The sequence below is a fragment of the Ammospiza caudacuta genome, chromosome 5 (assembly GCF_027887145.1).
Source record: "Ammospiza caudacuta isolate bAmmCau1 chromosome 5, bAmmCau1.pri, whole genome shotgun sequence".
NCBI lineage: Eukaryota > Metazoa > Chordata > Aves > Passeriformes > Passerellidae > Ammospiza > Ammospiza caudacuta.
In genome coordinates, this window is record NC_080597.1 from 6,223,097 (window position 1) to 6,237,072 (window position 13,976).

At 46.4% G+C, this 13,976-nt stretch overlaps 1 protein-coding gene across 4 annotated transcripts in view; it reads right to left on the reverse strand.

Annotated features, from left to right (window-relative positions):
* The window catches only part of WNK1 (WNK lysine deficient protein kinase 1), a 96,504-nt gene extending 89,971 nt beyond the window's left edge, over positions 1–6,533 (reverse strand). For 3 of the 4 annotated variants that reach the window (XM_058806040.1, XM_058806039.1, XM_058806043.1), the window contains exon 1: positions 5,040–6,533. In XM_058806040.1, the coding sequence (XP_058662023.1) occupies positions 5,040–5,813 (774 nt within the window). In that variant the 5' untranslated portion in view covers positions 5,814–6,533. The remainder of the gene's footprint in view (positions 1–5,039) is intronic. The other variant, XM_058806041.1, reaches the window with a different exon arrangement.
* Between the last annotated feature and the right edge of the window lie 7,443 nt (positions 6,534–13,976).

The following is a 13,976-nucleotide window of genomic DNA, read 5'->3' on the forward strand; positions in this document are numbered from 1 at the left end:
TTCAAATTCCCTGCATATGCACACTTGTAAATCCAGCATCCTGAAAGTGCCATAAGCCCACTGTATACTGAAAGTAAAATCTCACAAATTGTATTTCACAATTTGTAAAGCTGAAAACAGAAGAGATAATAAGGACAGCATGATGTTGACAGATTGTCACATACCTTGATTAATCTACGTTTGTGACAATGACCCAGCTGGCCCAGAAGCAGTCCCCAACAGGAGGCACACTGCTGCTGCAGCCACATAATGCTTTACTAGCTTGTGAACAGAATTATCACTGAGTGATAATTCTGTGGAGTCTATACTATCACTGTACTGATGTGAGGTACAGAGTAGGCACAGGAGCTAGCACATAGCATTAGACTTGGCCCTGATCTTCCAGTAAAAGCTTCAGAAAATGTCTTTTCAAATAATCAGAATTAAATCACAGTCAGAGCTTTCAAAGAATGCATATTTGCTTAGGGATATTGACTATTTCTCCAGAACTAACAGAGCGTAATTGTTTTCCAACAGTGCTTGACAGATGAATTCCAGGTCCACACTTCTCAGCTTCCTCTCACTGCAGAAAGGTCTAGATCTGGTTTTCCATTTTGCTTTAATGTAGCTACATGCTTGTGCATCAGAGCCAGCATCTCTGCAATCAGGACTCCTAGTGAGCAATATGCAACCTTTTTAAAAAAGGAAAAAAAAAAAAATACTAAAAGACTACAGGATGCCACAGTTATGTGATACAAGACCTTTTTTGGTTGTCAAACTCGAATGTGCAACTTCTGAAACATTTTCAGTTCTGCCAGTCCAGAAAGAATAGAGAATTTTAAGAATTATACATTGACCTCAACAAGCTGATATTTGTCATGATAAGTCTGCAATGGAGTCTATACTTCAGAGAACAGAAACTGCATTCCACCGCTGTCTGCTGACCTAAAATCACCATTAAATACAGCTTTAAGACCACAAGATAAAGATAGGCATCATTAAATCTGAAGTGTCAGTAAAAATGAAGCTACACATCACATCCAATCGACTTCCTGCACTGCGAGTTTCAAGTTAACATTGTTAGACTCAGAAAAACTGACAGATGGAAATATTATTTAGTACCTCGCTGCTTCCTGCTACAAAGTGTCACTTGAATTATCATTTTTACCAGAGTGCACTAGAGAAAATCATGGTTCACATCCAATTCTGGCATTATGCTTGTTCCAGCTAGTTTTTCATTGCTATTTCCTATGCAAGAAAAATCCATTTACAAGCTGGAGTGTCTGCACACCACACTTGGTTTGTAGTTAGACATCTGCTAGAGAAGTGCACACATGTAACCTACACCAATTTATTACTCAGATGCAATAAATTCCAGTCAGCTTTCCCTCAAAGCAGCAACGACTACAACAAACTCTGTGCACCATTATCACCTGTCCAACTCATTTCTTACCCCTGGACACTGCATTGCTTAGGGAGAGCCCTCCAGTTCCTTCCTAATCCTCCAGCAGCTCAGGTGTTAAGCAGAATAACCTGACCTGGCACCGAAGCCAGAGTAAGAATGGCAAAGCAACAGACCAGCAGGAAGGTGCACCCTCCTTTAAGAGAGCACTGCCCAAATGAAGGTAAGTCTTCAAATGCCTCACAAATACACAGCTCAAAAGAACCCAAGTTATCTCCACACCATCCAGCACCTCCCTAAGTGAAAAGTTGCTAATTTGAATAACCCAGAGCAATAATTGTAGGGAGAAGATTTTGCAGTCCAGCAAGTGACTGTTCTGTACATCAGCAGTTAAATTACAGTTTTGATTTAAAACCACTCACACAGGGCTCAGAGGGATGACACAATAGCACTAAGATTTGGCTTTTGCAGCCAGCAATGTGACTTGCTACTTCTGGCATATGAGTATTACTTTGCAAACTTAAAGCATCAGGGGAAGGCACCACATTTTAGCCACAACACTACCTGAACTGTACAGAGGAGACAAACTCACTGCTCAAACATCATTTACAAAGATCCCTTTTGTCAATGTCTACCTACTTAAAAACCCTTTAATTAGTAACCCTAACTACTATTTTAGTCAATTTATGAGATGTGCTAATGACAACAGTAGGAGGCACACTTGACTCAGAATAACTCTAGCTGAGATGAATACACACAAGGGGAATAAAAGTGTCTGAAGGCCAACACTACACCAACAATTGCCTTGCAGCAACTCAAGCTGAGCACTGGCAGAAGCTGCTGAGCTCTTCACAGCTCCACTACACTCACAGCAGGGCAGCTATTTCACTTTTGAACACCTGCACACAATATTTTAAAGTAGGTTCAGTAACAATTTGCTTCACAGGGACAGGTCACAAAGTAAACTAGGATTGCCCATCAGTCACACCTGTGTTAAGTTTTGTTAGATTCAACAAAATTGACTCACAGATGCAGAAAAAATTAAGAGCCATGACCTTGGCTTCTTGGACACTCTAAGAGCACCAGTAAGTGACCCAGTGAATTTCAGCTCTTCCCCCTTCCACTTCCTCCATAGCTCAATTTATCAAGCAGAAGGGGCTATTCAATTATAAGGCAATTCAAGAGCCTGGAGGACATGAGCAATATCCTCCACAGTTTCACTAACTGGGAAACACAAGCTGCATTTCATAAACAGCATCTAAACTTCCTTTGAGAGGAAGCATAGTCATAGTCTCAGGTTTTGATCTTCATTACTACAGAGCACATACAAAAAATTAGGCATAGTTGTATTATTCAGAATTAAAAAGTCATTCTGCCAGACACCAACACAAATCTTCAGTAGTGATGTTCAGAAGACTCTGGGGAGGTGGGACACCTCGGATGCCTGAGAAAAACTGCTGTTGCTGAGGAACATTATTTCAAGATAATTAAAAGTAACCATCAGTCAGTTATGGTTACTGTAACACAGCATGGAAAAAAATTATTCACATTTCCCTAATAAAATAATTATGCTTTGAAGGTTCACCAATTATCAAATCATGGCATCCTGGAAAACCACTAACATCTAAGTTTCTGTCCATCTTTGTGAATGCAGATTGCATTTTGATACAAGTCAGTCATAACAAATATCAACCCATCAAGAACTACATTTTCCTATATAAGAGGACATACCCACCATCCCAATAAATACCGAGTTCCTCCTTTTCTTTCTAGCCACAAACAATAAAACAGGATTTAATCTTAAAATATTCTATTAGCTGTAGAGTCTAGCTCCTTCAGCAAATACTTTTAACAGCTATAAAATGTACATTCCTGTTTTAAAGTTGTCACTTGGTAAAGTTGTCACAAGTGACTCCTGAGAGGAAAACACAGCCTTTGGAATCTGGCTTGGCTTCACCCACCAGGCACTCCTGCAATGCACTTCCCCTCTGAGCAACACATCAACTATTTCCCCCTTGCAAATATTTTCATTCATGCTTTTTGCAACTTGTCATTTTCAATGTTACCCATGAAATTCACCAAGCAATTGAAAGCCCAGCAACATGTCCCTTAAAAATGAGCTTTTTTAATAAATTCCTTCAAAGTTGGTGCTTCTCCAGACAGTTTGTCCACATGGTACTGATGATGATGAAGACACTTCAAGAGGCAACATTAGTGAAAGGCAATTGATGCCAAGCTGATGTTAGTTTCTGATCAGTAAGTGTGAAGATTAAAACAGTCTCCAGAGATGAAGTCACAGAACTCAACAATTGGAAAGATGAAAATTTCAAATAAAAGCCATACAATTTTGATGGGTTATTAATCTCCTCACAGCTCAAATTGCACAAGTAAAGCTTCAGAGCCCAACAATTGATCATTTTACTTTTAATTTAAAAATCAATGCTGAAACAGATCACCACAGCAAGGATGCAGCTAGCTTGGAGGAGCAGGTCATGCTGAAGGGTCACAAAGAAAACTGGAAGCTTTCCTCCACAGTTGATAAGCACAGAATAATGGCAATAACAAAATGAACCAAGGTACTGGTAGAATGCTTGAGTAACCATCCAAAAGCAAATATGAATTCAAATTAAGAAATCTTTTAATAAATTCCCTCAGCTTGACTGGAACAGATACACAAGTGCTTTTGACAAAGTTACTGCAACCAATCTTTGTGAGCCACTGACTGCTTAAAAACCCTACAAAGAGTTTTGGGACTTTCACCCATTGCTCTTTTGTCTGCCCTAAATTGGATGGGAACACAAACAACAATAAAGATGTACTACATGAGCCCTTCCATGAACTGCACCAAAACCCAACACCAAAAAACAAACACTAAACCTTTTAACTTAACTCTGAGGCTTTGAAAACAAACCAGCACACCAGGTATTTGTTCCTGGTACTCCAAGCTCTTCCCACTCCTTTCCAGGTTGTTGCACAGCAACCTGTGTCTGTTACACAAGCTGTGACTCGCAGGGAACTGAGGCTGTTCTTGCCATCCTCAGACTGGGCTCCTACAGAACCCTGTCTAGAAACTTGATAAAAGAGCAGTGTCTTAGCCCAGTTTAACCCACCAGCCATCCAGAAAGGCTAAACTTTAGGGTGCTTTCTAAAGCTGCATGGCTTGTGTATACTCTATCCCACAAGAACCCACTGCCACTACCTACGAAATGTCTGTGAAATCAATGTTTTCACATTTTTTCTTAAGAAAAGCACCTCAACAAATTCTGAAACGTTTAGGGTAGCTCAAGTCAACATTCACTTACATATCTTCCCTCAGCCTCCCTGAAGCTGCACACAAGTGATTTTACAATCCTCCAAGCTACCTTTTGGAGGCATAAAATGCAAGATGCTATACAAAACAGAACTGCAGCACGTTTTGTGATGATAAAGCTAAAAGACTCTTCAGAGAGCACAGTATTTAAAATAATTAAAAGGCAAACTGCCTCCATGGAAAGGATGCACTTTTTTTCCAAAGGACTGCCTCAGGTAAGGTTTGCAGCTCCTTTGGAATCAAGCAGACCTCGAGCTGATGGGTTTTATCCCCTTCAAGCACAATGACTAGCACCTGGGAGAGTGACTGTACTGTAATAAATCCCATTTTTTTATTTATTTAATTTACCTGTAGCTCGCACCAGGCAACTTCCACAGTGGTTTCAGTATCCAGTCCTTTATAGACAGTTTTGAAAGAGCCTCTTCCGATCTCGATGTCAAACTTCAGGAAGCGGCCATCCGGGGAGATGCCCACTGCCTTGGTCTCCAGCTCTTCGATGTCCTCCTGCTGCGCTCTCCGCTCCTCGAATTCCCGGCTGGCAGCTGACAGGCTGCCAGCGACACTGCTAGGGGGTAGCGCAGCCGCCTCATCCCCCTCCTCCTCCTCCTTGGGCAGCAGCGGGGCGGCATCCTTGGCGGCCGGGGGCTCCTCGGCAGCCTGTCCTTCCAGCGGGAGCGGGGCGGGCGGCGGCGGCCGCGAGTCGGCCTCGGTGACGCTGGCAGGGGCGTACGGGGTCCGGCCGGCAGCCGAGGCGGGGAACACCGAGGGAGCCGCGCTGCCTCCCGACACGGGGGCCGAGGGCGCCGCGGGCTGCAAGCTGGGCAGCTCCAAGGCCGTGGCGTTGGAGTCGCAGATCACGCTCCGGCGGAAGAAGCGGTGCTCGGTGGCGGCCGCCCCTCGGCTGTCCTTGTCCATGGTGTGGCGGCGGCGCCGGTACTCCTCACTGCGGCCTCCGCTGCCCGGCCCGCCGCCCGCTCCGCCGGCGCCCGAGGCTCCGTGCTCGGCGGCTCCCAGCTTGTCTCCGACGGAGCTGTCCGAGCTGGAACCGTTCTTGGGCGGCGGCGGCGGCGGCACCAGGAAGCGCGGGCTCGGGGGGCCGCTGCCGGCGGCGTCCCCCGACATGGTGCCCCGGGGGAGCGCGGCTGTGGCGGGGCGGCGGCGGGAGGCGAGGGAAGGGCCGCTCACTGAGCGGGGAGCGCGCCCGGCCGCGGCTGCCGTTGCAGCTGCAACAGAGGAGGGTCCCAAGGGCTCCTCTCGGCGGAGCTGGGAGGCTGGGCCGGCGGGGTGGATCCCCGGTCAGCGTATGCATCCATCCTGCAGCGGGGAGCCGGGCAGCGGGGCCGACATGGAGCACCGGGAGCAGACACGGGGCGCCGGCTTGGAGCGGGGAACGGCGGGAGAAAGGAAAGCCCGAGCACCGGGGAGACGCCGGTACCTCGGCGGCCGCAGCTACTCCCGGCGATGGAGAGAGCGCGGGGCCGGCCCGGCTGCGGGAAGGGGAGGGAAAGGGGCCGGGACGCGAGGAGGGAGCGGGGCGCAGGCCCGCACGCCAAGAAAGCGGCCGCGCTCAGTCACTCGCTTCCGAGCGGCAGAGGCCCGGGCAGGCCCAGGGCAGGGAAAGGGGTCCGGGGGGCCTCAGCCCCGCCTCACCGGGGCGCCCATGGCGGCCGCGGCCTCTCCACCGCCCGGCAGGCGCAGCCACCGCCCGCGCGGCCGGGCCGCGCTCTCTCCAACAGCCGCGGCCGCCTCGCGCGGAGCCGGAAACCCTCCTCCTCCTCCTCCTCCTCTTCTTCTTCTCCAGCTACTGCTCCTGCTGCCCGCGGCCCACAGCCGCCGCCGCTGCCCGGGGCTGCCGCTGCCCGGGGCTGCCGCTCCCCGGGGCCGCCGCCGAGCCGAGTCCGGGTGGCGCCCGGCGGGCAGGACCGAGCGCGGCCGCCCGGCGACGCCTCGGCGCTAAATGGCGACGGCGGGAGCTCGAACCGACACACGGTCCGGGGGGGAGGAGTGGCCGCGACGCCGGCCACGCCCCTCCCGAGCCCGGGCAGCGCGTCGTCCCCTCCCCCCGCAGCCGGGGGAGGTGGCCGCGCCCGCCGCGCGCGGGGCACCATGGGAGTTGTAGTTTGCAGCGGCCGAGCCGCACCGGAGGAGCCGCCCGTGGATTCTCCCGGGATGGGAGGAAGGGAAGGAGCGAGGAATGGAGGAGGGGAGGGAAAGGAAGGGAACGACGAAGGAGGATCTCGGTGTGCGCCGAGGGCCAGGGGCCCGATGTGCTGTGGGGAAGCTCGTCCTGCACGGCCGCCCCTTCCTCCACACGCCCGGCCGGTCAAAACGCACCGGGTCTGCTTGCGCTGCTCGTTTCTTCAAGTCTTGTGTTACACCCACACGTTAATATTTGGGATGTATGTATTTATTTAGATATTGTCTATAGGTAGATAAATATATCTCAGAGAATATCCCGAGATGGAAGGAACCCACAGGTATCACAGAGTGCAGCTCCTGGCCCTGCACAGGCACCCCAAGAGGCACCGTGTCCCTGAGGGCATTGTCCAAATTCGCCTTGGGCTCTGGCAGGCTGTGCTGTGCCCTGGGGAGCTGTTCAGTGCCCAACCACCCCTGGGGGAAAAACCTTTTTATAATCGCCAACCCAAACTCCACCAACTTGAGGCCATTCCTCAGGTCCTGTCACAGGTCACCAGGTAGAGGAGATCAGTGCCTGCTGCTCCATTTCCCCCTGCGAAGCTGAAAACAGCAATGAAGTCGTGTGAAAAACGCCAATCACTTGTTTTTAAAATTTTAAAAGTTATAAAATTAGTAATATAATTAGAGTAATAAAAATTTGGACAATTAGGATTTAGGACAATAGGAGACAATAAAAACAAAGAGTTATGGATGGTCCAGGTACCTTTTTCTGGGCAAAATAAGCCCAAAAAAGGACACACATTAACAGAGGATTAACCCCGAACAGCAATATCGTGTTGCATATTCATACATCTCATACATGATGCATAAATTCCATTCAAACACAGGATTCTGTCTAGTCAGTGTCAACTTCTTCCTATTAATCCTGACAGCATCTTCATGGCTGAGCAAGGCAGGACGAAGTTCATTTCTTCTGATAAGAGAGCAATAAATTCTTTTTCTGTGAAAGATTTAGGTGTCCTGTGGCTGCTACCTCGGTGCAAGTGCCTCATTCCTCTCTTTTGTAAAAAAAGTATCTTACATACCATAGCTTCTATTTCAACATTATGTTATAACCTAAAACTATATTTAACACACTACTTAAGAAAATTAATACAGCATAACTTTCTAACATAACACATATAATATTAATTTTAATATTTGCAAAATGCCAATAATAAAATATGCATTTTTCACAGGTCATGTTTTCAAACAGCCTCTAAAATTCTTCAAAATCATGGGTCACAATGACTCTGTGTAGTGAGCACTGTACAAACAAGTAGGAGGGTGGGTTTTTCCTCCATTTAGGCAATTTGAAGAGGCACTAAGTGGCCAAGCAACCTGAAATGCAATTAACTGCTCTGTAAATGTCATTATTGAAAAGAAAGGGAATTTGCAGCCTCTGCCCTTAACACAAGTGTTATCTTGTGGCCACTTCAGTCATGCCTGTGGCTGCTGCAGCTGAACCTTGGCTGTACAGGGCCCACATGAACCCTGACATGAATTGGGAACTTTCAGGTTAACAAGGCTTGGGCAAAGATGTGTCATCTAAATTATTTATGTCATGTTCCTCTTTTGTATGAATAAACCAAAACCGAGCACTTTCCTTCTTACGGCAGCAATCTTTTGAAGTCAACTGGAATGTACTGAAGAAGGAGCAAATGATTTTGTACCATGGCTGTCAGGCAGCTACAAAGCAAAAGTTACATTGAGGAAGGAAAAGAAAACTAAGAAAATTCCCTGAGTAAGTAATATGTTCCCAGCAAACACAGTGTTGTTTTAAATACTTTTTTTAAAGTTACTTTTAAACCATCAGTTTAGAGGAAGCTGTGTGTTGCTGATGCGAGGCCTTAACTCCTTCTGCAAAAAGTAGCACAAGTGGCCCTTTTCAGAGTTCCACAAATCATCAACCTAGGCAATTCTCACGTGCTTGTGCTCCTCACAAATAAAATTTGAAAAATTGACACGGTAATCAGCATACTGCTGTTTTCTGTACATCCTTCTGTGCGTCCTTTCTGTACATCCTTTTTAGCCTTGGTAATATCAACAAAATAATGGTACAGTCTTCACAAATAGGACCAGAAGTGTTTTGCTGTACAGCTCCACAGTAAAGATTTCTGCGTGGCTTAAGCCTTCCAGGGCTTGCCTTCACTGAGAAGGTGGATTTAGTTTGTGTATTCATCAGGGTGCCACTTGAGCTGCATTGGCACCAGGAGCAGACACGCTCCCAACCAGTGCTGGGCTGAACAGGGTAATTTGATTAGCAGCAGAGTGGCTGGATCGAAACTGATTAACTCATAATTCAATCTGCCTCATCCCTGCTGCACTGCCAGCACCAGCAGCTCCTCTGCTGGGACTGGGAGTATCTGTGGCCAGCAGAAAGACAATTCCTGTGTAGCAGCAGCAGCAGCAGCAGCAGGTGTATCCATGCTGCCTTTATACTGTTAAGAGCAGCAGGACACAGTAGCAGGGTTGACAATGCAGGCCCCATTCCCTCCCCTCTGCTGCTGTGGCTGCCTTCAGGAATCTGCCAAAATCCCCTGCCCTGTGGATTTTTGGCACCCCTTTGGACAGGACCAGCAGGAGTGGAGAGCAACCCTTGCTGCATTGGGTGCCTGATGTCACTGCTGTGGCATTACCTGAAGCAATGGCGCGATAAATCCCTCTGTGTGCTGCCAGGCCACGGAGCTGCTCGGTGAATTCCACTTGCATCACCACCTGTGGGCTTGGCAGGCAGTGCCAGGTGTGTGCCCAGCCCCATCCCTGAGATCTCCCACTCAGCTGGGTGGGCTGCAGCTGGGAACCACATGGGAACCTCGCTTGTAGCCCCTTCTCACCCAAGTGCCTCTCACCCATTCTTCTTCAATGTATTTTCCCTCTGTTAAATAACCAAAAACTTTGCAGAAGAGGCTGCAGCACAGCCACAGGGGGCCCGAGGTGGTTTTTGACTAAAAAATCGTGGTAATTATGTAAAAAGGCACCTCCCCGGTGTCTGATCCAGCACATTCCTGAGCACTCTTGAAATTCAGGGAGGCTGGTCCTCAGTGAGAGGTCCCTAACACCCGGCTCCTCTCACTGGCTCCTCTTCTGGGCAGAGGCAGCCAGAGCAATCTTGGCAGGAAAAAAGAGCTGAGCAGCTGACCTGGAGGTGGGAATGATGGATTTTTGTCTTCTTTGGCTCTGAAAAAAGAAATGGTATGATATTGGCAATTATATTTTATGTGGGTGTTGATTTAATTTTGTCATTCTAAAAAAGGATGGATGTAATAAAGAGTGTGGGCTTGCTTTCCCTTCAGTTTTATTTCTTTTAATCTGTAAAACTCTGTTTAGGCTAAATGGAAAATTTCAGTATTGCAGCAAGATTTAATAAGCCTAAAGTAAATTCTATATGTATTCTATGTTTAGAAACAATTAATTAATATAGTTTTGGTGCCAGAGCTCCTCAACCAATTAAAAATATTTCTTTTGCCTTTTGCTCTAAGAAGAATCCACAGAAAGAAGGAGCCTGACTACACTTGAGAAATTACAGGCAAAGAGATTTTAAATGATCTTTTGATAGAATCCAAAGGGCTTACACTTGACATCATAAAAATATCCTTCTGTCAAGCCTTTTATAGTTACAATTATCCTGGTTGCAACAATAACAGTTTTAAAAAATTACTTTGAATGAAGTGTGATTTTGATGTTGACTGAATCAAAATTTTTTTTCAGTTTTGCTTTCTCCATGAAATTTCATCCCCTGTTGGCATCCATGACCTGTCCATGTGACAAAGTCTTAATGGGAAGCAGCTATTCTCTATTTTCACTTATGCAATACGTTATGCAATGCAGGAGGCTATGCCATAATTTTGATGCATGTGATTTTATTCCATAACCTAAGTGCTCTGCAAAGCAAACTCCTCATCTCAGTTTTATTGCCCATTACCAGATTGCAGCTTCAGTGCCATATTACAACAGTGACAGTACAAGTTTTTCTGTAGCAGCTTCTTCATTTTCCTTGGCATTTCTTAAATCCAGGCCTCTGCCACAGTGTTCACTCTTGTTTCTTGAAAGTAAATGAAATAAAATATTTCAAGACCTCATGCTTAAGAAATGACACCATTTAACTTGCCAGATATTCTGTTTGGCTTTGTTTTATCCCCTAGGAAGTCAGTTGCATTTGTTTTACGTGAGGTTTTGTACTTGCAAGTAGCTCTGGAGGTTGGGTTGGTTATGAAATCATTGTAACCATCTCTGGGACCTGTAGGCAGTTTAATCCTCAGGCTCTGTAATAGGTGGTCCATCAGATGGCATTGGATGGTGAGTCCTGCCCAAACCTCTGGACCTGGGTGCTCTCTCCACAGGCAGGACCCATGGGAATTGGAAAGAGGAAGGATTACAAATGTTACAGGCCTTAAAACCAAACATCCCTCTTTATGCTGTCCTGGCTTACAGAGTCTGCAAGTCCTGCAGGAGGACAGGTCCACTCCACAGCCAAAACACCTGGGCAGAGTCTGAGGTGCAGCTAAAGGACTGGAGAAACAGCCAGACTGTATAAGAAGGACTAAATCCAGGATGGATGAACTATGTGACATTTCTTATTTACTGCTTCAGAAAATGCCAACAACCCTGCACGATAAAACAGTAGCAGAGCATGTGCTTCTTCATCAGATTGAAACATTCATTTCCCTTTCACCCACCCATCCACCCCCATTCCAGCTACTAGAATAGAAAGCACAACTCCTTTTCTTTCCTTTTTTTTCACCATTCTCTTGAGCTACATTAACAAATGGATTCCAAGGGTGTGAAAACAAACCAGTGAGAGAGCCAGCAGAGGAATGCATCACTGGTTTGATACCTGTGCTTTTGAAGGAACAAAGCACAACTTTACACTGTATTAGTAACCACTTTTAGTCTGGAATTCATTGTAGGCTGTGCTGCTGGCTCCCTGTTGAATGTAGTTAATAAATCATTGTGTTTATTATTAGCATATGTATCTATGTTACATTCTCCAAACAGAATCCATTCAGATAAATTTGAACAGCAAGAACATGATAGGAGAACATTTAAAATAACCCAAATGCTGAATTTTATCAGAGATGAGATTCAGTGATTGTTCATACTCATGTATATTTCAAACTGTATCAAGCCATAATGGCTGTGGCCAAATTCAACATTGGTGCTACTGGGAGCAGAGGCAAAACATGGCTCACTCCTTTCTTCATCATCTTCCTGGCTATTCTTGCAATGTTTCCTTATATAAGGAGTTTATGGAGTAGTCAAACAGCGAGTGAGTGTTGTGGAAGCAGAGATATTTGCTGAAATCAGCATCGTGTTCTTCCTTTTTTTGTGTCTTTAGTCAATTGCTCAGGATGCCTCATTTATCTTTTCTCTCTCTGAGGCTTTAGGGAATTCTGTGCCTCACAGCAGTGTCATAACACTTCTAAAGCAGGCACAGAGGCAGGGGCACTACTTTAATGAAGAGGAGCTGTTTGATGGAGGTGGGTGGAGGGAAGTGTGAAGAAGATGGTGATGCTGGGTTTGTAACTGACTGATGCTGTGCAGCAGTCAACCTGCCCTGCTTTCTGCTCACCACTCACAAGCTGGTGAAAATCAATCACTCTCACAGCAGGTCCAGTCCTGCTCCTCTTTACATCAAAGCACAAAAATAAAATACTACTCACTTCAGTCAAAGCAGGAGCAGGCTCATATCCAGCATAATGAACTTCCTCGTGTCCTTCAAATGCACAGTCTGGTCCAAATGCAAAACATTAGTCTGCTCTGGTGCCATTTCTGCCAGATCCACTACTGGAAGGGGTTTTTCTGAAGTGTGTTGGACATTCCCAAAAGATGATGAGTGTTCTCCATGGCCACTGACATTGGGAAGAGAGAGAGAGCACTCACCTCTCACAGTGGGGCTCAACACCATGTAGAATGGAGCCCCTGACAAGGCAGGACTCCTGAAGGGAAAAAGGAACATGGGATCATTTGGCTGAAGGGAGCAATAAAAACCTGGAGTACCCTCCTCAGACCACTTCTCTCCTTGCCAAGTACTCAGTGTGAGGAGTGACTGGCAAGTTGTGCACATTACAGAGCTGTTCACTCCCAGCCTTGGGCTCCTCTTGCAGCCTGCCAGCACCACGAGCAGAGGCACAAAGCTGGAACTCCACACAGCTGAGGCATGGCTGCTGTGGTGGTTTGTCAGGAGTGAAAGGCTTTACTGACAACATAAGCACAGTGACATTAAAAGGGCCAGGGTTCTGTACCTGAATGACCCCTGCTCCACACGTGCAGAGTTTCCCCACTCATGTGGTTCCAGTGGTGTAATTATAATCCAATGAAAAAATATCCAGGGTAAACAAGCTCTTGGGGGCCACTGCCAGATGACACAGGTCACAGCAGCTCTCATGTTGCTCAAATCTGTGCCCAAGACTGGGAAGAGGATCAGGGAGCTGCAGCTGCCTTGCAGATAGCACTAGATCTTCTGCTGTGCTTGATCTTAAGTGAAATGCTCCAAGAAATCTGTTGCAGTTAATGACTGACTCCATCCCAAAACATCAGCCTCTCCAAACTAATTCAGATACCCAAGACAACATCAAGTAACCTCAAATACAGCAGAATGGAAATCAATAGTGCCTTTAAGATATGACAAAATGTTTTCAAAAGTATTTCAATTACATGTGTGTGTGTATAAGACACCTCTATTTCAATGTCTTTCTCTGAGAAACAGCTTGCTAAATTTATCTTCCTCTGATACCAGCACAGTGGCTCTGCTGTTTCAATCCTGAAATGTCAGTCTTTTAAGATGTTTCTGTTTCATATTCTCATTTTCTGAGAACAACTTCCCCTTCTCATCCATGAACTATTAACTGCCACTGATAGCTGGAAAGCAAAGACATTGCCTGCTGGGGACACAAGAAATTGTGGTTTAGGTCACAGGAAAACCAGACTATGAGGTATAGAAGGAGCAATGTCTTTCTGCTCAGACAGCTCCTTGACTGCCCCAGGCAGGTAGGACAGAGCCCAAGGAAATAGAAATATTTAGATGCAGTCATCATCAAAACTTGCATCTACACTAAGATAAGGTAGACAAATTTTCTACAGCACTACCAGTATAAAGGACAAACT